Source organism: Zeugodacus cucurbitae, chromosome 3, assembly GCF_028554725.1.
Source record: "Zeugodacus cucurbitae isolate PBARC_wt_2022May chromosome 3, idZeuCucr1.2, whole genome shotgun sequence".
NCBI classification, from domain to species: Eukaryota; Metazoa; Arthropoda; class Insecta; order Diptera; family Tephritidae; genus Zeugodacus; species Zeugodacus cucurbitae.
Genome location: NC_071668.1, coordinates 43,356,139 through 43,378,301, shown reverse-complemented (window position 1 = coordinate 43,378,301; position 22,163 = coordinate 43,356,139). Strand labels below are relative to the sequence as shown.

General features: G+C 33.8%; 2 protein-coding genes across 6 annotated transcripts in view; one reads left to right on the top strand and one right to left on the bottom strand.

Annotated features, from left to right (window-relative positions):
* Atp10a_0 (phospholipid-transporting ATPase VD) overlaps positions 1-12,562 on the top strand; it is a 31,831-nt gene extending 19,269 nt beyond the window's left edge. For 3 of the 5 annotated variants that reach the window (XM_054227147.1, XM_054227146.1, XM_054227148.1), the window contains 15 exons: positions 263-443; positions 507-686; positions 752-876; positions 1,498-2,171; positions 2,233-2,611; positions 2,685-3,013; positions 3,079-3,451; positions 3,609-3,761; positions 8,311-8,479; positions 8,542-8,712; positions 8,777-8,962; positions 9,022-9,222; positions 9,289-9,476; positions 9,552-9,692; positions 10,782-12,562. In XM_054227147.1, coding sequence (XP_054083122.1) covers positions 263-443; positions 507-686; positions 752-876; positions 1,498-2,171; positions 2,233-2,611; positions 2,685-3,013; positions 3,079-3,451; positions 3,609-3,761; positions 8,311-8,479; positions 8,542-8,712; positions 8,777-8,962; positions 9,022-9,222; positions 9,289-9,476; positions 9,552-9,692; positions 10,782-10,830 — 3,499 coding nt within the window. In that variant the 3' untranslated portion in view covers positions 10,831-12,562. Of the gene's footprint in view, positions 1-262; positions 444-506; positions 687-751; positions 877-1,497; positions 2,172-2,232; positions 2,612-2,684; positions 3,014-3,078; positions 3,452-3,608; positions 3,762-8,310; positions 8,480-8,541; positions 8,713-8,776; positions 8,963-9,021; positions 9,223-9,288; positions 9,477-9,551; positions 9,693-10,513; positions 10,696-10,781 lie in introns of all 5 variants that reach the window. The other 2 variants (XR_008470350.1, XM_029045032.2) reach the window with 2 other exon arrangements.
* LOC105219387 (uncharacterized) lies at positions 11,345-21,181 on the bottom strand. The gene is made up of 2 exons (XM_011195490.3): positions 18,707-21,181; positions 11,345-18,588 (listed from the first exon to the last, which is right to left on the bottom strand). Exons 1-2 carry the CDS (start codon positions 20,739-20,741, stop codon positions 16,979-16,981), a joined length of 3,645 nt encoding a protein of 1,214 aa, XP_011193792.2. The 5' UTR covers positions 20,742-21,181; the 3' UTR covers positions 11,345-16,978.
* Positions 21,182-22,163: the final 982 nt, after the last annotated feature.

Below are 22,163 nucleotides of genomic sequence, written 5' to 3'. Positions count from 1 at the left end.
AAAGGTATATATTGATTGAATAAAATAAATAAATAAAGGAGGAAATTAAAACATGTGTTATTTTTTAAATATTTATTAGTTATATATATGTATAATACATGTTTTAATAAATATGTATATACAGTATATATATTTTTTTAAATAATGATGTTTTATAATTATTGTTGTATTATAACAACTTTAACAACGTAAAAATTTACATCAACTAAAATTGTAAATATCCCATTACATTATCTAAATTTATTATATTATTTTATTTTAGTGAAACGGAACGGTATAAGAAGATAAAATGGCAAGATGTTCGCGTTGGGGACCTGGTTCACTTATCAAATAACGAAACGGTACCAGCAGACATATTACTTTTAAGAACTAGCGATTTACATGGCGCCTGTTATATTGACACTTGCGATTTAGATGGTGAAACAAATCTTAAACGCAGAGAAGTAAATATTTTTGATTAAGTTAATCTTTTTGCACGATAAACTGCATGTTAATACATTTATTAGGTAGTGCGCGGTTTCACTGATAAACAGAATATGTTCACTCCCAGTAAATTCGTGAGCCGCATTGAAGCTGATGCGCCGACCACAAAGCTTTACAGATTCCATGGAGCCTTAATACACCCGACAGGAGAGCGTATACCGATTGCAACCGAAAATTTGCTGCTAAGGGAGAGTCGCTTGAAAGTGAGTTTTATATTTTCTTTTTTACAAATATTATTATTGAATTCATTTAAATTGTTACTTTTCAGAACACTGACTTCATTGAGGGAATCGTGGTATATGCAGGCCACGAAACTAAATCAATGCTTAACAACAGTGGACCGCGCTATAAGCGTTCACAAGTCGAGCAACAGATGAATATTGATGTGATATGGTAAGTTTAGCTTTAATGATGTTCGAAGACTCTAAAGATGAAGGCTTTTTATTTCTAGATTGAGCAATATAGTTAAAAATGAAAATGTTAAGTTTTGAGAATAATAGAAAGATTATACAATTTTACCGATAGAAACGTAATTTTATGTATCGTATATTTAAACTGAATCTTTTGGGGATCTCTTTATTTTATTGCTTTTAGTTTCTAATTTAAAAAGGGTTATACAATTCTCCGTTTTTCCGTACTTTTTCTGATTGAGTTGAGTATTGTAAATATACAACAAAACATCTTTATCTCTGTCAAAATCTCAAAGAAAGTCTTTATCTTAACATACATAGAATAAAAGTAAATTTAATACTGTTCAGTACACATTTTCTGGTCCTCATATATATAATGAATGGTATTGATGATATTCTGGTGGTACAAATAGGTCCATTCGGTTAGTTAGTTTCGGTAATTTTTTTGCAATAATTTTTTTCTAATTCCTATCATAGGATTTGGTTAAAATTTCGTATTGCTCAAGTTTCAAACTGTAATACAAATGCACATTATTATTAAAACAGAATTCAATTATATTATTATATATTATGCTTTAAATTGAAATTTGTCTATTTCTATTAGGTGTGTGATAATTTTACTGATATTATGTATTGTGGGCGCATGTGGCTGCAAAATGTGGTTAAGCTCTTTTGAGCAATTTCCTGTACCATATCTACCTTTTGATGTACATCCGAGCTACGAAGGTCTTTTGACTTTTTGGACATACATTATAATATTACAGGTGATGATTCCATTGTCTTTGTATGTTACAATTGAATTATGCAAAATTCTGCAAGTATACCACATTCACAACAACATCGACTTGTACGACGAGGATACAAATAAGAAAACAGAATGCCGTGCGATGAATATTACCGAAGAGTTGGGGCAAATACAGCATATATTTTCAGATAAAACCGGTACACTGACCGAAAATAAAATGCTATTTCGACGATGTGTTGTCAACGGCGTAGACTATAATCATCCGCCTTCTGAGTTGGAACGATTACACTCAAAGCCTGGAACACCAGCACCACCACTTATAACTAATTCCACATTATTAAATGATATGCTAGAAGTAATTAATTCTGGTCAGTATTTATCATCAAATGCTCAAAGGCTGCAGGAGTTTCTTTTGGTGTTGGCGATATGCAATACGGTGATAGTAAGTGCCACACCACATCACGATTTGATGAATGCCAGCGGCATAATTGAGGTGCAAGGAGCAGCCAGCAGTGATTCAGTAGTTCTAAAAAGTATGTGCTCTAAATCATGTTTTGTTTCTTCAAGAATTTTTATAAAATTTAATAATTTCAGATGTAAAAGACAATCATATCCCTTTACAAAATATCACACAAACAGATTCATCTTTAACTATAGCGAATAATAACTTAGCATCTGCTATACCAGCAGATCGCTATACTCGCTTAGCTGAATCACGTTCCGTAACACCGTCGCCACCACCAAACCTTGCGTATGTTTTACCTACGCAGACGCATATTCCATCGTTATCGCCAATAAGCAGCTCTGAAGAGACTACGCCTACGTCTGATTCACCTCCCATGAAATTGAAGTCATTTTCCAATAGCATATCACCGACAGGACGAGCGAAAGCAGTGATAAATTCCAAAATAACGAGCATTACCTCGTTCCTAAACGTAAAGGTTCAAGCAAAGAAATTTTCAAATAAGTTAAAGTAAGTTTTAAAATAGCTAATATTGAATTTATTTAAACACATAATAACCATATTTCTCTCATTTACTTGCCAGTCAAACAAAAATTCAACAATCATTTAAAACGGCCAATGGTAGACCATTGTATGAAGCCGAGAGTCCGGATGAGCTTGCGCTTGTAAATGCTGCCTACAGTTATGACTGCTGTTTAGTCAACAGGAGTCCAAATCATATACTAGTTAGCATTCCTAATTCTGGTATGGTGGAGTATGAGGTTCTAAAGATTTTGCCATTCGATTCGAGCCGCAAGTGCATGTCAATTGTTGTGCGCCGTACCGGAACTCAGGAAATAATGCTTTACACAAAGGGGGCTGACAGCTCTATTATGCCTGTATTAGTACCATGCGCCCCCAATACGCCTGAAGGTATTTGATTTACAATGATATGAAAAAAACGAAATTTAAGTTTTCAACTAAATATTTTGTGGCAGGTTTAATGCGAGAAAAAACTCAACAACAGTTGGACCGTTATGCTCGAGATGGTCTGCGTATATTAGTTATGGCAAAACGAATATTGAATCCCGCTGAATATACGGAATGGTGGGCACATCATCAAGAAATTGAAATGTCATTGGAGAATAGAGAACGACGTATACGAGATTCATTTGCCAAGCTGGAGTGTAATTTAACATTACTAGGTGCTACAGGAATTGAGGATAGACTTCAAGATGGCGTACCGGAGGCGTTAGCAGCACTGATTTCGGCTGGTATATCAGTGTGGGTGTTGACTGGCGATAAGCCAGAAACAGCAATAAATGTTGCATATTCTGCTAAACTTTTTACTCAACAAATGGAGTTGTTGCGGTATGTTCATATCTCTTATTAATATATGCATATACAAAAACCAGCTGAATACTTTGTACTTCCTGCATTTTATTGTTCGTAGCGCTCGTTTTTTTCTCTTCTCTTACTTTAAGTATAATCTATTTAAGTATAATATATTTATTACTATCATTTACAGCCTAACGGCCCGTTCGCGCGATGCGGCGGAAAGTGCAATCAATTTCTACTTGGCTGATTTGGATAACAGTAAATCATATGATACTCATACTCGTCTGAAAACACGAGCTTTGGTTGTCGACGGCAAAACATTGACTTTTATTCTGGATTTGCGGTAATTATTTTCCAATATCATCATTACTATAGTTATTATCGGTATGGAGGGTATATTGTTTAATACGAATTTATATTTCCGTTGGAAAGTCGTGTTATCTAAAAATAAAGCATGCTAAGTATGTTCATTTATTAGTAAATGGCTGTGTCGTTAACACAAAAACCACAATTTTCTGTAAATACATACTTTCGCAAAGAGGGTATAATAGTTTTGTTCACATAAGGGTTGTTTGTAACACCTCCAACTAATCGAGTTAAGTGATTAGTGACGAGTAGATTTGAAATCCGGATGACTGTCTGTTCGTCCGTGTGTGCTAGCGATAACTTGAGTAAAAATTGAGATATATTGATGAAACTGGGAACACATGTTCCTTGAAACCTTGGGAGGACTGCTAATGGGCCACGCCCACAAAATGGCATTAATCGAAAACGTATAAATTGCTACAACTAAACCATAAATAAAGTTATAAGAGTAAAATTTAATACATAGGATCGTACTAGGAAGAGGCATATTTGGATGTAATTTTTTTGGAAAAGTGAGTGTGGCCCCTACTAAGTTTTTTGTACATATCTCGTTGAAAACTACTGAAAATGTTTTCATTCAGTTAGAAAAAATACCATAAACCGTAAATTTCTTTATAAATCTTTCTTTCTTTCTTTAGAATGGCTGGACTGAAATTGGTATACAAAATTTAAAATGGGCGTGGTTCCGCCCAAGCACAATTATGGATCAGAAAACATAGCTCGGAAACTACTCGGCCGATTGCAATGAAATTTAGTACATATTTGTTTCTTGACACCTTGATGTTACTGATGTAAAATGTGCAAAACCTCACAACCACGCCTACTTTCTATATACCACAATTTCGTAGTCCAACTGATTCGTTAACTTTATACATATAAGTCAAGCACCAGTGAAGTTATCGGAACAAAACTTTGCACAAATACTTTATTTCTAGTGTGGCATAGCCCGTATTAAAATTACAGATCTCGGACTATAACTTTTGAAGGCCCCCGATATCGAAAATAAGGACCCGGGTGTTTGTGGATAATATTAAAAATATCGGTAAATTTCTCAGATATTCTAAAGAAATTCAAAGGAGATGGATTCAATATAACAGTGTGCGTCTGTGCCAAAAATGGGGAAATCACGCCAATATTTCCTCTAGCCCCTATATACCTCATATTCGATTTTTAAAACTTCTACGATAAGAGGTTTCAATTGCACAGAGGAAACGGCCAAAGAAAAACTTTGGACTTTTTTCATGAAACCTCTATATTATGATTTTTGTCCCTTTTATTTATCTTCAGGCGTAAGGGCAAGTCACTTAATACATATTTTAGTAATTTTTCGACGACCAGGGTAAATACATCGGCCAGGGGAGAGACGTAAAGTTTATGGTAGATAATTATTTTACCAAAAGCAAAAAATTAATTTAAAATAGTATTAAAAATTAAAGGTACTCTCTTTCCTAGATGAATAAACCCTAAAATTAAAATAATAAATCAATAAATTCACTTTTTATCATAAATAAACGAAACAAATATTAAATATAAAATCTTAAGATCTTTCAAAAACATTTCTGACTTTTTAAAGACGTAATATATCCTCTGCCCTTTAAAAAGAATATTTGGCATGGGGAGAGTCTGGCCAACTTGATCTTATTTATAATACATACATATATGTATACAGTTGATCTCCTTTTTGCACGGTTAACTGGGACAGTAAATTCTCGTGTAAAAAAAAACCGTGCAAAAAAAAACAAATTTTTATATAAAACTCACTATTGGGACCAATTTAAGAAAAAAATCGTGCAAAAAATAGAAAACGTGTAAAAAATATCTAATTTTACATGAAATTCTATCTATTCGTACAGTGAGAATTTTCACTGTTGTTGTTGTTATAGACTTTTCTGGTATTATTTGTATGTAGATATTATTGTTAGAAGGAACAAACAACAACTATTCTGGGAATGGTAAAAAAATAATACATTTCAAAGTTCCGTCATTAATCGCTGTGTCTTCCTTTTTCTTACTTCTTCATACAGCGTCATTTATTTGTTTACGTATTGAAATTGTTGCAACCTTTTCACTGGCTTTCGAATCTAAGATTTGTATTTTTTAGTTTAAACCTAATTTAGAATTTATTAAATTCTATTAACAGCAATGGATTTGTGACGTATTGACGGATGGAATTTTGATTTTATTGCAAAAAAGTAAACAATTAAAATAAAAAATCCGTGTAAAAAAAGTAAAACCGTGTAAAAATGGTAACTGGGAAGTGTTCAAAAACACCGTGTAAAAAAAAACCGTGTAAAAAGGAGATCAACTGTATATATTTGGCGTATGCACCGCTTATGCGATTATAGGCGAATCTATTTGAACGCGCTAGTCATCTCTCTTTTTTGCTGTTTGGCGCGAATTGGTAATACCAATAGAAACCAGGTCACAGGATCCGGGTACTACATCGAACACTTTCCAAGCTGAAGCGCTTTCGTCATTCGAACAACATGGCGTAGCCTCTGTCTTTTTATTCGCTGAACTACATATGTCAGTGTCGTCGTATAGCTCATCGTTCCATCACCTGCGGTATTCGCCGTTGTCAATGTTCAAAGGACCATAAATCTTCCACAAAACCTTTTTCTCGAAAACTCCTAGTGCCATCTCATCGGATTTTGACATCGTCCATGCTTCTGCACCATAAAGCAGAACGTGGATGATAAGGGACTTGTAGAGTTTGGTTTTGGTTCATCGAGAGAGGACTTTAACATTTAAATGTCCACTCAGTCCAAACTAGCATCTGTTGGTAACAGCGATTCTGCGTTGGATTGCGAGGCTAATATTTTTGATTTTGTTGATGCTGGTGACGGCTGGTGGTGGGGAAGGGGTCATGTTCAGCAGTTCACGCAAGAAAGTATCAAGACTTAAGCAGCTCATGGCTAGAGGTGGGAAAGGGGTCATGTTCAGCAGTTCACGCAAGAAAGTATCAAGACTTAAGCAGCTCACGACTTCCGGTCCGGGTGTCATGATGAATAGTATCTCCCCTGGTCTCTAACTTTCTCCCGGCAGGGGAGAGACGTTTTCATGAAAAATTTAATTGTTTTAATCTACTGAATTATTTTTTGGGTTAATTATTTATTTCACTTTAATTATCACAGTATTTGTAACTTAGGACAATAAAGATAAATAAATTAAATAAATATTATACGTTATATGAATTGCCAGGGGAGAGACAAAATCGGTTTTCGAATCCAGTACTATCGGGGCGCAATAACTAAAAAACTACATAAACTAGTAATATTCGGCTTGCACTATTCGGATTCAGTCATCGACTCTTCGATTAACCGCTCATTCCCGACTATCCGGTTAACGGTTCGTTGTCGACTATTCGAATAGTGTAAGTTCATTAATTTTCTCTTTTTATTTGAAAAAGTGAAACACAGGAAAAATGCGCACAATTGACATTTTCACAAGTAAAAACAAACAAAAATCAAAGGCTGTTTGGATTTCAAACAATTTTCATTTATTCGAATAGTGACAGTATAACTATTCGAATAACCGCAGTAGAACGACTATTCGAATAGTCGTAACATTGCGACTAATCGAATAGTACGAACCGGTTAATATTCGTACGAACGGTTACAATTATGTTATATGAAATAAACAAAATAATTTTGTTTTTTATTTAACAATACTTAATTTTAATTATTTTACTTCCGATTGAACTTAGTTTTGGTTTAGCATCTCATACAAAAAATATATGTATTGTCCGAAAGTTAAATAAAAAGTAGCAACGGGACAAGCCAGGCAGAGACTTTTTTAGACTTTGTAAGGGATTCAGGAAAAAAAAATGTTTTAATTATGCAGTAAATTGTAATATTACTTAATACACTACATTAATATGATGAGATTCATTTAAAAAAATAGCAACATAAAGGACAAAAACAATACTTTAAGCTGATTGCCGCATAAGTTACCTCTTATCGTAGAATCATCCATATATGGATGAGATATCTTAGCAAAATTAAATGAACGTCTAATATTGGATATAAAGTAGCTTGGTGGCAAGAATAGTTGAAATTATACCGAGTATGTGGGTAGAATTGTGGGTTATCTTAAAAAAATAAAATAATTAAATTGCGAGTCTAAAATGTTCGGTTAGACCGGAACTAAGCTTTTCCTTATTTGTTACACCTACATTTTTACAACGGAATTATTGTATATATTATAGACCACGGGAAAATTTTAGATAATTTGATAATTTCCATTAAAAAAACACACACACATTTTAAATTTTTTTTTAGAATGATACGATAGTTTACCAATTGTTCAAATAAATTCGAAATTGAACATAGCGCAAGGGATTTCATCTAATAAACATTTTCGGATCCATGAGCTTTTATTTATTTTGAATGTTCATAAAAAGAATAATATTTTAGACCTATATATATGCGGAAATTGCTATGTGCCTTTCAACTTGTTTCTTTTTTTAGCAAACCATTTTTGCAAATTAATAATACTATATTCAACATTGTAAAATTGTTTTCCAGTTCAAAACTCATTAGACCATTTCTGAAATTGGCAAAGAGCTGTGCATCTGTATTGTGTTGTCGTTCGACACCGCTCCAGAAAGCATATTTGGTTAAGGTGGTAAAGGAAGAATTGCGTCTCTGTACGTTGGCGATTGGTGACGGTGCGAATGACGTTTCAATGATACAGGTATATAAAGCGGACTTTATTTTTCCATACGACACCTTTTAATGCACATATGTTTTTTAAAGATGGCAGATGTTGGTGTCGGTATTTCCGGTCAAGAGGGTATGCAGGCTGTTATGGCTGCTGATTTTACGTTATCTCGCTTTCGCTACTTGGAACCTTTATTGTTAGCTCATGGATACTGGTGTTACGATCGTTTATCGCGCATGATACTATATTTCTTTTACAAAAATGCCGTAAATATTTTATTTTTGTTTAATTTTCTCATATTAACTCTGAGTTCTCATTTCATTTTCGAAGGCCTTCGTGTTCTTAATATTTTGGTACCAACTATACTGCGGCTTTTCGGGCTCTGTTATGATGGATCAAATGTATTTGATGTTGTACAATTTAATATTTACGTCCCTGCCGCCGCTTGCCATTGGTGTCTACGATAAACGCGTCCCTGAGGATTTTTTACTACGAAATTGTTATTTATATAAACATGTTAGTTCACAAGTAAAAAATTGTATACCATCATATTCTATTGTACTATCTTTCTTTAGGGTCGTTTGGGTCTTGCCTACAAACCACATGATTTTTGGATAGTGCTATTGGATTCATTATATCAAAGTTTAGTTGTGTTTTTCATGGCCTTGTGCGCTTATGCGGAAAGTGATGTGGGCATATGGGAGTTCGGGGCAACCATAACAGCATCCTGTTTGTATACGAATTTAGTTCATGGTGCACTCGAAATTCGATCATGGGTATTTTATTTTGAAACATTTTTAAAATATAATCGGTTTATTTAAACATGTTATTAATTTTTACAGACTATATTACATGTGCTCTCTATTGCCTTGAGTCTTGGTTCCTTCTATGCATTTTCTATTATTTATAACGCAACGTGCGTAAACTGTTTCGGACTACCTTCTACATATTGGGTTATATTTCGCTGTTTAGGCTCTCTAGTGCATTGGCTAGTGATACTAATATCGACATTGGTGGCTGTCTTGCCTAGGTAAGCTATTCAAATTGGAATATCGCAATTAAGCAATAATCAATTGATATTTTTTGTTAATAATTTTAATTGCAGACTGGTATTCACAACAATTAAAAATTCACTGTTTCCTGATGATAGCGCAACTGTTTTGCTACAAAGAAAAAAAGACCGCAGTAGAGGTGAGGGTTTGTTAGTTGCTTGGTCAAGGTCAACGTCAGCTTCATCAATTTATAGGTAAAGAACACACAACACATAATGTAACCGACAATTACCTGCTGTGCTTTTAATATGCGTGCGTTATAACCTCTTTCATGTCGCCAGCAGTAGCTAACTTGCGTGTTTTATATATTATTTATTTGTTACATGCTAGCTGCGCATGACATTCATATTACTTGCATTGCTACAAGTCCTTAGGTTTCTTTCTTAAAAGAAATTATTTATGAATTGTTTAGTAAAAAATCCTTTTAGTTTCGTATTAATTAATTTTGTTTCTATTTTGATATAAATTCGTAAATTCAAACGCTTTTGACCCAACTTCTCTACCATTTTTGGTGTGCTACTTAATGTTGTCCAAAAATTAGAAGATCTTACAACCTTTAAGTGATCTTCGAGTGCACGATTTAGAGACATAAAAGTGTGCATAATTTTAGATTTTATCTCCAAATAATTGGAATGATCGCACTCTGAATGCATGCGTTGGAACTGAATACGGATAGAGTTATTGTTATAAACATTTAAGAGATCATAGTTTTATTTGAATCGAAATTATTCTACATGCAACAAGCTAAATCATCTTTCAATATATTTTTTTATTTCCTTTGGAGCATGGTCCATGGATCAATTTGATAGTACAAAACTAGAAGGGTATCAAAACAGAAAGCTATTGAATTTAAATTAATATGTATTTTTGTTGCAGAATAGTAATATTGGTTGCAAATGTTGTGTGTTTTTTATTTACAACATTTATTTCATTCATAATTCGTTTCATTTCACAACATTAACATAATTTTTATTTATCTATTTAGTAATTTTTACTTTATGATTGACTTTTGTAGAACATTTAAAAATGCATCATAAACGGTGTCTTGGTTGCTTTTCATCTATTGTAATCCGTATTGCAAAATAAAACGATTAGGATATCAAAATGAAACTATATTAATAAATCATATCCCGCACATTTATAACTATTTTCGAATTCCAGTTACAAACCATCTAAATATTTTTTAATGCGAGCCTAGTACGTTTGACTGCATGTATTATATTTTCCAACAGCGATATCTATATGTTAATTAAAGTGTTAATTTAATGTTGTTCTTTTTACAGAATCGCCGATTATGGGTCTAAGAATCAAATTATAACGACTATTGCTTGATAAACGATGCCGGAAAGGATATTTTAGCATATTTAGTGTTAGTCAATTCTTGGGCAACAATCAGCTGTATAAATAGAAATTCATAAATATATATATGAATATATATATATAATGGTATGTAAGTGTAGTATTGAAGCGAGAGTGTGTGCTTATATACTGTGTGACTGTGAATTCTTTAAGGCATAAGTTCAATAGTATGTTTTAAGTTCGTTTCTGTTAAAGCCCTATTATGATAATAGCCTAAGGCTATGTTAAAATTAGTACATCCGTACTTAAAGCTCTTCTTAATATACATGTAATTATTTTTATTTGTTTTCTAGAAAAGTGTGTAATACATATATATTTTAGTATTAAACTCATTTGTAAAATAACTGTAATTAACTGGTGTAAAATTAACTAGAGTAATTTATTTATTTTAAGGTGAATACTTTAAAGGGCGTTTCTTAAACCACTGTTATAATATTTAATAATGTATAAATTTAATTCAATTATTTTTATCGTATTCTATTAGTAATTTATTTTAAGTTGCAATATTTTCACGACTCTGTAAACTATGAAACGCTGAGTCGTCATATGAAGACAATCCATTATATTATTATCAATTTCCCCAAAGAAAAATGTTGTCATTAGTTTATTGCTTTTGTTATCAACATATTGACATTCCGAAAAGTACGCAGCCTAGGCCCTTGCAAATATCCACAAAATTTGTTGACGTAGAAATTATTTGTTTATTAACTTAAAAATTGATATATATTTCTAAATTTTATGTAATCTAATTTCAAGTTTTTTGCTTAACATTGCCAAATTCGAATATGTTTGCTGTTAATTTTTTTAAATTTAACTTTCAATAAAAATATCGGCCTTTATTGAAATCAAGCTGTATTCTATTGTTCCGATTTTTTTTACTTTGCCAAAAGCTCGAAAAGGTTTAACAGAAAATTTAACTCTCAGTTATATCAGTTTTCATAGTTTCGATTTAATATATTTTTATATTCGATTTAAATAGTTAAATTTTTTATTCTTATATGTTTTTCTCCTAACAGACTTTTGTAACACTAATCGATATAGATATAATATTATATACATACATACATATACATACGTACAAAATATTTTTCGGTGTTTTACCTGTTTGTGGAAGCGTTGACTTTTGAATACATTGAGATATCTGAATGAATTCAGGACACATTTGCTTCATCTTCTGGCGTTAATTGAAAAGCATAAAGTGCTATAACTCTGTTACCAATTAAGCTACATAACAAAGCTGGAATTCGGTATAGAGCAATAACGTGTCGCATTTCATCATATGGCGTGAATGTCAGATATCCGATAATATTCACAAATGCTTAATGAAATTGGGTGGGAATGTTTACTGATGATTTCCATTCTCTGGTTGACTTAACAATTTCTAACGAAATATTAATATGTATGTACGATGTATGTCAAAATATACAGCATTTGTCCTAAACACAGTATTTCATGCTTAAAATATATTTTATCATTAAATATCAAGAACTTTTGATGGATGGGTTGTATAAAATTGTGTCCAACACCAGCTTCTTGTTTTTTTCTGCATTTACAGGAATATGTTATAAGCATATCCATGATATTTTAGAAAATGATATGTTTTCTCAATAAATTTTCAAATAGAACAAAAGAAAAAAAAACAAGGAGAACGCGTTAAACAAAGCTAGCGACGATTTACATATGTACATCGTTCATAGGATTCAAATATATCGTTCATAGGACTTTAATAACACTCTAATTAATTATCAACTAAAGTATGAACGCAAACTATTTTTTGCGAGAAAAAGTGTAATGTAAAAAAAACTTTGTAGTTAAGGCTGTGATGTGTGCACTCATAAAAGAATTACAATTCTAGAAATCCACGCAAAAAGTGATTAGGAAATCGGTTTTAAATTATAACATGCTCGTCGACGAATTTATCGGAACTTATTTGATAGTTTGATTGCAATAAAAATCAACATGCGTGAAAATATTTCCTAAAATTGAAAATATTGTAAGGCCTTAGTCATACTTCTTTTGATAACTGTGCTCCTAGTACTTGACAGTAATTAATTAAATAAATAAAAATACACATATGTATGTACATATGTTTAGGAAAGAGCTGAATCACCCATGACAATATGTACACATTAAAGAGTTTAAAGAGAAGTTATTCATAAATATATTAATTCGAGGTTTTCTACTGGAAATATTTGAATTTGTAGTTTATTGCGTAACGAGTTGGCTGATATATGATATGTATGTATCATGTGTCTGTGTATAGAACAAATTGAAAGTATTTTAATATGAAATAAAAATAGGATCATATTATGTACATACATACATATATAATTTAGTGCATATGGCATGATGAATAGTAAAATAGTTTTTCAATATTACTAAGCACAATAGCACGTGTGTATTATATCGAAAAGAAATTCTAAAATAGTAAGTAGTTTAATTATATTAGAACTAAATCGAAATTATTCATTGGAAGATGCAATCTAATTAATTAGTGATAGATTATTAGTCATTGATACTGTTGAATAAATAAAACTAATGTATTTTTAATATAAACAAAAGGTTTGCGTTTTTATTACTGTAATTATTTCAAATCGATTTTATAATACGGTCTGGAATAACTTAACAGAGTAAAAAACTCTAATTATATTACAGTTTTCTATTTATAATTATTTACGCGAGATGCATATGTAGATATTAAAGTTACACGGTGTTATTGGGGAACCCAAGACAGATTTACTTGTATGTAATTGGCGTTGAACCGTTTAGCCGGTTATAGCCGAATCGATGATAGCGCGCCACTCCTCTCTCTCCCTCGCAGTTCGGCGCCAGTTGGAGATCCCAAGTGTAACCAGATCGCTCACCACTTGGTACCTCCAACGGAGTGGGTGTCTTCCCCTTCCTCGGCTTCCTCCGGCGGGTACTGCATCGAACACTTTCAGAGCTGGAGTGTTTTCGTCCATTCGGACAACATGTCCTAGCCAGCGTAGCCGCTGTCTTTTTATTCGCTGAACTATGTCAATGTCGTCGTATAACTCGTACAGCTCATCGTTTCATCGTCTGCGGTATTCGCCGTCGCCAATGTTCTGAGGACCATAAATCTTGCGCAAAATTTTCCTCTCGAAAACTCCTAGTGTCGTCTCATCGGATGTTGACATCGTCCAAGCTTCTGCATCATAAAGCAGGACGGGCTCCCAGGTATACGAAATTATCTACGACTTCGAAGTTATGACTGTCAACAGTAACGTGGAAGCCAAGACGCGAATGCGCTGACTGTTTGTTTGACGACAGGAGATATTTCGTCTTGTCCTCGTTCACCACCAGACCCATACGCTTCGCTTCCTTATCCAGTCTGGAAAAAGCAGAACTAACGGCGCGGGTGTTGTTTCCAATGATACGCCGATGATGTACGCCAGTAGCTGAACACTCTTATAGAAGATTGTACCTTCTCTATTTAGCTCTGCAGCTCGTATTATTTTCTCCAGCATCAGGTTAAAGAAATCGCACGAGAGTGAGTCACCTTGTCTGAAACCTCGTCTAGTATCGAACGGCCCGGAGAGGTCCTTCCCGATCCTGACGGAGCTTTTGGTGTTGCTCAACGTCAGCTTACACAGCCGTATTAGTTTTGCGGGGATACCAAATTCAGACATCGCGGCATAAAGGCAGCTCCTTTTCGTGCTGTCGAAAGCAGCTTTAAAGTCGACAAAGAGATGGTGTGTGTCGATCCTTTTTTCACGGGTCTTCTCCAAAATTTGGCGCATGGTGAATATCTGGTCAGTTGTGGATTTTCCAGGTCTAAAGCCACACTGATAAGGTCTAATCAGTTTTTTGACGGTGGGCTTTAGTCTTTCACACAGTACGCTCGATAGAACCTTATAGGCGATATTTAGGAGGCTTATCCCACCGCCTGACTATTCGAATTTCTTAATGGTCGGGTAATGGAACATCTGGTCCATCGTCATCGATTGGGGGATCGGGTTCGCCATCTCCTGGTGTTGTACTTTCACTGCCATTCAGCAGGTCGGAGAAATGTTCCCTCCATAATCCCAGGACATCGGTTACCAGATTACCACCTTGGTCTCTACATGAGGATGCTCCGGTATTGAAACCTTCGTAAAGTCGCTTAATTTTTATACTCTCGCAACAAAAGTTGCTAAGAGAGTATTATAGTTTTGTTCACATAACGGTTGTTTGTAAGTCATAAAATTAAACGAGTTAGATATAGGGTTATATATATCAAAATGATCAGGGTGACGAGACGAGTTGAAATCCGAATGTCTGTCTGCCCGTGCAACGGATAACTTGAGTAAAAATTTAGATATCTTAACGAAACTTGGAACATATGTTCCTTGGGACCGTGAGAGGGTTGCTTTCGAAAATGGGCAAAATCGGACTACTGCCACGCCCACAAAATGGCGAAAACCGAAAACACATAAAGTGTCATAACTAAGCCATCAATGAAGTTATAAAAGTAAAATTTGGAACAAAGGATCACACTAGGAAGGGGCATATTTGGATGTAACTTCTTTGGGGAAATGGGCGTGGCCCGCCCCCTAATCGGTTATTTGTATATATCTCGCAAACCAATAAAGCTATATAAACCAAACTTTCTGCAGTCGGTTCTCTTACGTACCCCACTACACACCATGAAAATAGTTGAAATCGGATAATAACCACGCCCACCTGTCATACACAGGTTAGGTTAAAAATTACTAAACGTGGGTTAACTCATTAACAAAAAACGTCAGAAACACTAAATTTCACAGAAATAATAGCAGAACAAAGCTGCACTCAGATTTTTTTACAAAATAAAAAATGGGAGTGGCATCGCCTACTTATGGGTCAAAAACCATATCTCAGGACTACTTGACAGATTTCAATGAAATTCGGTATATAATATTTTCGGCGAAATCGGTTCACAACCACGACTACTTTCCTTATAACTCAATTTTGAATTCCATCTGATTCCTTCACTTTATAATATATAAATAAGGAACCAATGAAGATAGCGGAATAAAACTTTACAAAAATAGTGCATATCATCTCTGGCTTCACTTGTGAAAAAATTGTCGAAAACGAACTATAACTTTTCAAGGCCCCTGTTATCGAACATGTTGAACTCAGCGCCTAAGGGTAAATTTTAACCGAAAATACGGGTAAATGTCTCAGATAATTTAATGTAATTCAGAGGAAAGTGTTTTCTTCTAATAGTGTGTCTCTGTTTGTTAAAATCGGGTAATAACTTCCCCTAGCTCCCATATATCTAATTATAGGTTTTTCAAAAATACTGTGGGCTTTATTCCGCATATATGTATTGGTTAATATGTGAGATATCTTAGCAAAATTAAGTGAGTGTATAGTCTTGGATATAGTGTACCCTGCTGGTGAAAATGAAAGAATTACCTCAGCCCTCATATACTAAATGTACGATTTTCGTTATTCTATAAAACTTTATGCCGAATTTAATAAAATTTCTTCAATAAATTGCGAGAGTATAAAATGTTCGGCTGCACCCGAACTTAGCCTTTCCTTACTTGTTTGTTTTATTATCGTTATTGAAAAATTTTGCGGGTTTATATTATGAAAAGCCATATAATTTGTAAAATTATTGTTTGTTATGTTTGTTCTAAATTTCAACGCAGAAAAAAAAACTTTTTATAAGAAATTCAAATATTGACTCCTAATCACTATTATTATTTTGAACACAGCTGTAGACAAAATAGAACGACTAATTTGATAGTCTATTAAAGTTGCTGAAAAGCTTGAAATTTTACCCTGATTAATTGAAATTAATTGCAGCACAAATAACATCTAAATGTAAATTCAGTTGATATATTTTTATGTAACAATTTATTAAAAACACTTAACATTAAACTTAACTGTAGGCTTCGTCAGTACATATATTTATACACAAACAGTTCCTAGCTTTTAATATATGGGTCTTGGAATCTCCAACTGGCGCCGAACTGCGAAGGAGAGAGAGAAGTGGCGTCGATTCGGCTATAACCGGCTAAACGGTTGCAACGCCAATCACATACATTTTAAAAGATTTCAAATACTCTACAAATTAAATTTTAGATTCTTCTTTGTATATACAAATAACGATAATCTTATTTACATTTCAAATAAATTCGTTGCTATTTGAGCAACTATTGTATTTATAAGCTCCGAAATACTTGTTTGTTAAGAAGTCAAACTCAGCGTGCCGCACCAAAACTTTACCAATATCCTGTGTTGAAACATTCAGACTGTCGGCGGCTGATTTGTCTGGTTTTAAGGCTACTGCGCGTCTTATTATCTTTTCAATAAATGCGTTTAAACACTGGGATAACACTGCTTGTGCTAAAGGAAATTTTACATCACGTTCAACTTGTTCCGGTTGCAGTTGTATATTCAAATCTCGACAAATATCGCTTACAAGTTGAGAAGACTCCTCTAGATGATCGGGAATCGGTAAATAAAGTTGTCGTTCTTGTACACAACTATTTTGTTGACTTGACCCCAGATGTTCTTTATTAAATCTGGCACGTTTTGACATCGGTATACTAACGATATCAATTGGTTCCTCGGAGGATTCTACACCAGTTTCATTGTTAATCAGTTTTTTACGCCCATAATCAAGCCAAGTTGTAATGCGATGTTTTGGAGTTATTGATTCATATTGTATATACTTCTGTTCGGATTTAACTTCGCTTTTAACAAATTGTGAAAAATTATGTCCCTGTGATGGATACTCTGTTTTCAATTGATCTGGTCGAATAAGTGTTCCGGACAAATTTTCTAATGCGGATTGAGCCGAATAGGTCATTACGTTGAATGGCTTCATCTTTGGCGTGAAAGCATGATAACGCGCATAAACAAGTACTTCACGTGTACTCCAAAATCGTTCTTTGTTATTAGAATTAAGCTCCTTTAAAAATTTGTGGTTGCGAACGAAGCGCGTAATGTATTTGGCGCGTAACCATTCGCAAGCGCGTTGTTTCAAAACGGGCATTGAATCGAATTCTTTGTCACTACTGCTTACGAAAGAGAAAGCAGCTGCTAAAGTATCTTTTGGTGCAATTAGAGGCAAGTGACGTAATATATAGTCTATAGCGGAACGCATTGTATTAATGTTGTGATTCATAAAGTCTTGTTCAAATTGAATTCTACGCTGCTGCAGAAGCTCAAACGCATTAGTTGCTTTGGCACGCGTTTGCCTGATACCCAAATGGAGTTCTGGTACCTGTGATTTAATAGCGCCCGATATAATTTCTGAATTGTTTAAATTGATATTGCCTTTACTTATATTAACCACTGAATGTGTATAATCATGATCGGAGATCATAGATTGTAGAGCTTTAGTTTGTACTTTATGATTTTGCATCTGCTGTTGCTGCTGTCTTTGTAAATTGGTCTGCGGTTTTAACAACGAAACCTGTTTCTTCCGCTCCTGCTTCAACTTCATTTGTAAGGGATCAATAATGAATAATTTGCCTTCCTTTTGAAAAACCATTTGTTTTGGAGAGCTTGCAGCATTGACATTACTTTTAGAATTGTATATGTTGTTTGTTGAATTAAGTTTGCTATTATTATTAGTGACCAACAAATTTGAGGGATTAACGTCCTTTGAAAGGGTAACTAACTTCGGGGTATGATTTTCTATCGTCATTGTAGAGGACTGGATGAATGGTGTTTTCTTTGTTGATACTGATAGTGCGCTGACCGAATTTTTAGGCGAGTCAACAGTTTCTGCAAATAAAAAATAGTACAATAAATATATATAATTTCGCTGATATTTGTGAAATACTTTCGTTAATTATTTTTTCTATTTATTTGTGAAAATGAAACACCTGGCTCATTTACTTACCATTTCTTGACGGTCCGATTTTCGTGTCAGCTGCTGGTTTTTGCGTGGTGGCCACAAGAACTTGCATGAATTTTATTTTGCCCTCAGCATCCACCAACTGCACAAGTTTCTTTTGTAATACAGCTTTTCCAGCTGCATTCTTCCCAGGCATATTTGCTAAAGCAGTATTATTATTAGGGGAGGCCATTTTGTTCATATTTGTAATTTTTAGTGGCATGAATTTTCCAACTTTACTCAATGCAATAATATTATTATTGTTTTTGTTAATATTTGAAACTTGATGAGTATTAGCCGTATTTGTAGTGGGAAGTCTCATAATCATGGGAGTTGTGAGCTGCATTGTTTTAGCACTTTTTATAGGAGTTGCCACATCTTTACTTATTTCAGAATTTGTATTTGCAATTTTTACATTAACTTGTGCATGGTTAAGATTTGATATATTACTTAGAGTATTAGCAATATTCGAAGTTGAAGGTTGACTAACGATAATACTTTTTGTTGAAACTTCTTCATCAGGAATCGTTTTATGATTTTGGGCCGAAATCATTTCGTTATTTGATAAAACTTCGCACTTTTGGGGACTCTTGCAAATAATTTTAATAGGACTATTATTTGAAATATTCGTAAGTGGCTCGTTTACGACCACTGATGGCTCTATCTTTGAAATGTCTGCAGAAACTACATCGGCTTTGTTTAAAAACCCAAATAAGCTGTCGTCTAATTCTTCTTTGTTATGTGTAAAGGATATTGTACGATGTTTCATTGTGATTTTTCCATTATTCTTTTCCTCAGCTTTAAGATTATGTTCAATTGTTGATGGTTTCGTATTCTCATAGGAGTTAATAGTACCAACAAACGGTGCCTCATATTTTGCTTTCGTACATGTAGTATCAGATCGAAGCCAAATTTCCATTAAAGTCTCAGAACCAAGTGTGTGCATACCACTTAACGTACGATCAAGCACTACGTTATGTATAAGTTGTACTGGCTTTTGTTGTAGATGTTCATGAAAAAAAAGTTGAATTCTCATTGGAAATTCCCCCCAACCTCTTCTTACTATTTGGAAAGGAGCCATTCTAACATCTACTATATCGTTGGGTCTATATGAGGTATGTAGATGGAAACGAACTTTTTTTAAAAATGATTCTAAATTTGTTTTAGGATCTTTAGATTGCACATAAACTAGCCATTTGTGGGTTAGGACATTTTCGCCAGATATTTTTTGTTCCGTTCCAGTGTCCATATCTCCTCCAATATACGTTGAGGTATTGCCTATAACAATAAGGTGTTTTGTTTTGTTATTAAGACGAGTTGAATTCAACGATTTCGCGGAGTTCTTTCCCGTTACTGATGATTGTTGATCCGAGAATTGGCAATCTTGATATTTTGTTTGATCGAAAGTACTAACAGCTTCCACCTTTTGCAGTTCTTTTTCTTTTGAATGATCTATAACTAAACCCTGTTCCTTTATTAATTGTTGTAATCGTCTTTCTTGTCGTTTTTGTGCTTGAGATCGACCTCGAATTGTGTTCATTGCATTTTGAGCCGCAGCTCGCTCAGGTAGCGGTCGTTGTGTAACATCATAAAATTTATTAAGCCGCTTTCCAATTATATTCCTAAAAGAGGGATGTAGCGCCATTTGAGGACCTTCCACCTCATTTTCGAAAATACCGTCCTTTCCACGAACCGCAATGGCATCACCTGCTGATATTGACAATTCTTGTTTCTGGTAATAATCCGAAACAATAACAAACCGCAAACGATCTAGCAAAGTGCGCGATTGATCCAAACGTTTCTCAATCTCAGTTAATTGTTCTTCTTTTAGAGATATTTCTTTTTGAAACTCATGTGAAATTATATCAGAAATATTTTTCAAACTAGAATTTGTAGATGTTTCAAATTCACTTTTTTGAATTATAATAGAATCACTTTCACGCAACTTTTTATATGGACTTGAATGCAAACGTACATAATCCGGATCATGGTATTCGCTCGGATGCTTACGTTTATGAGGTGAAACAGTATTCGAAAACATCTTGAATGAACTCGGCGGTATGTATCAAAAATATAAGTGTTTTTAAACTAGTTGCGTTTATTAAGATGTATCAAAATGCTTTCATTTCCTCAACATTTGTACTTTCGAGAAAACAACAAACCCGCGTCCTTTAACAAATTAGTATGTAAAAACCAAAATAGTAGATGTGTCAGAATAACTTGACATTAACACAGTGTTCCTCAAACTGCGTATATTGAAGGATTGCCAATTCTACTTAATTAATTTAAGGGAAAACTTTAGTATAGCATCCCACGATTTCGCGGATAAAATATGCATGGTTGGATAGAGGAGATCCGCCAGGTTAAGAATATATATAATTATTGCCGCAGGAGACTTATAGTTTTCTAGATATTCGCGTTTAATGTTTAAAAATTGTCAAATTTTAACACGTAATTTCTCGCTATATAGTTAAATTTTCATTTATATTTTGCACTTATTATACACTTACACTTCACTACTTTCTTTCTATATATTTATTTTTTATTAATTATTTAGAAATTTGCTTTAAAAAAGCATTTTAATTTTTATTAAATTTTATCAATTCACACAATAACAAAAGGGTTGCATGCTGACTTAAAAGAAGCATTGCCATATCTAAAAAAATTGAAATGAATCATAATAAATAAAAAGGAGGGATTTTACCCCAAATTATATCTCGAGGTGTCCTAAGTTCCATTCGCGTAGTATTACTTTCCGCATTAGCGGACTTCGGCCGCGCTTCAAAAAAATAACCCTGGTCGAGCGAGCACCGGGGATTATCACAGAGATGGAAATTACAACTTCTTTTGCGTAGAACTACCTTCTGCATTGGCGGCCTTCGGCCGCGCTTCAAAAAAATAACCCTGGCCGATCCAACACCGGGGTTTATCAAAGTAACAGAAATACTGAACTATTTTTCCAATCATAGTATAGTGGTTCTAGTATATGGGATAAAATCCCTCCTTTCTATATATTTTGATTCATTTTAAAATTTTTTAGATATGGCAATGCTTCTTTTTCGTCAGCATGCAACCCTTTTGTTATTGTGTGAATTGATAAAATTGAATAAAAATTAAAATGTTTATTTAAAGCAAATTTCTAAATAATAATTAATCGTGGGATGCTATACTAAATCCCAGCCAATTTTAAATTATCAAGAAGTGAAAACATAGGTATATTATTGTAACGGATTTCCAAAATCGGTCGTTTACTCTAAAACTCTACCCTGAGTTCGATCACTGGATTGTCAAATAAAAGTCAAACTTTAATGGCTACACACTAATCTTTATTTATAATTCCTTATAACTTAACACTTTATTACTCATAACTCTACTTTACAACTCTAAGTTATAACTTGTTTACACTTTGCTCGACAACTCTCTCCATAGAATTGTCCTCACTCGACAACTCTCTCATTAGAAC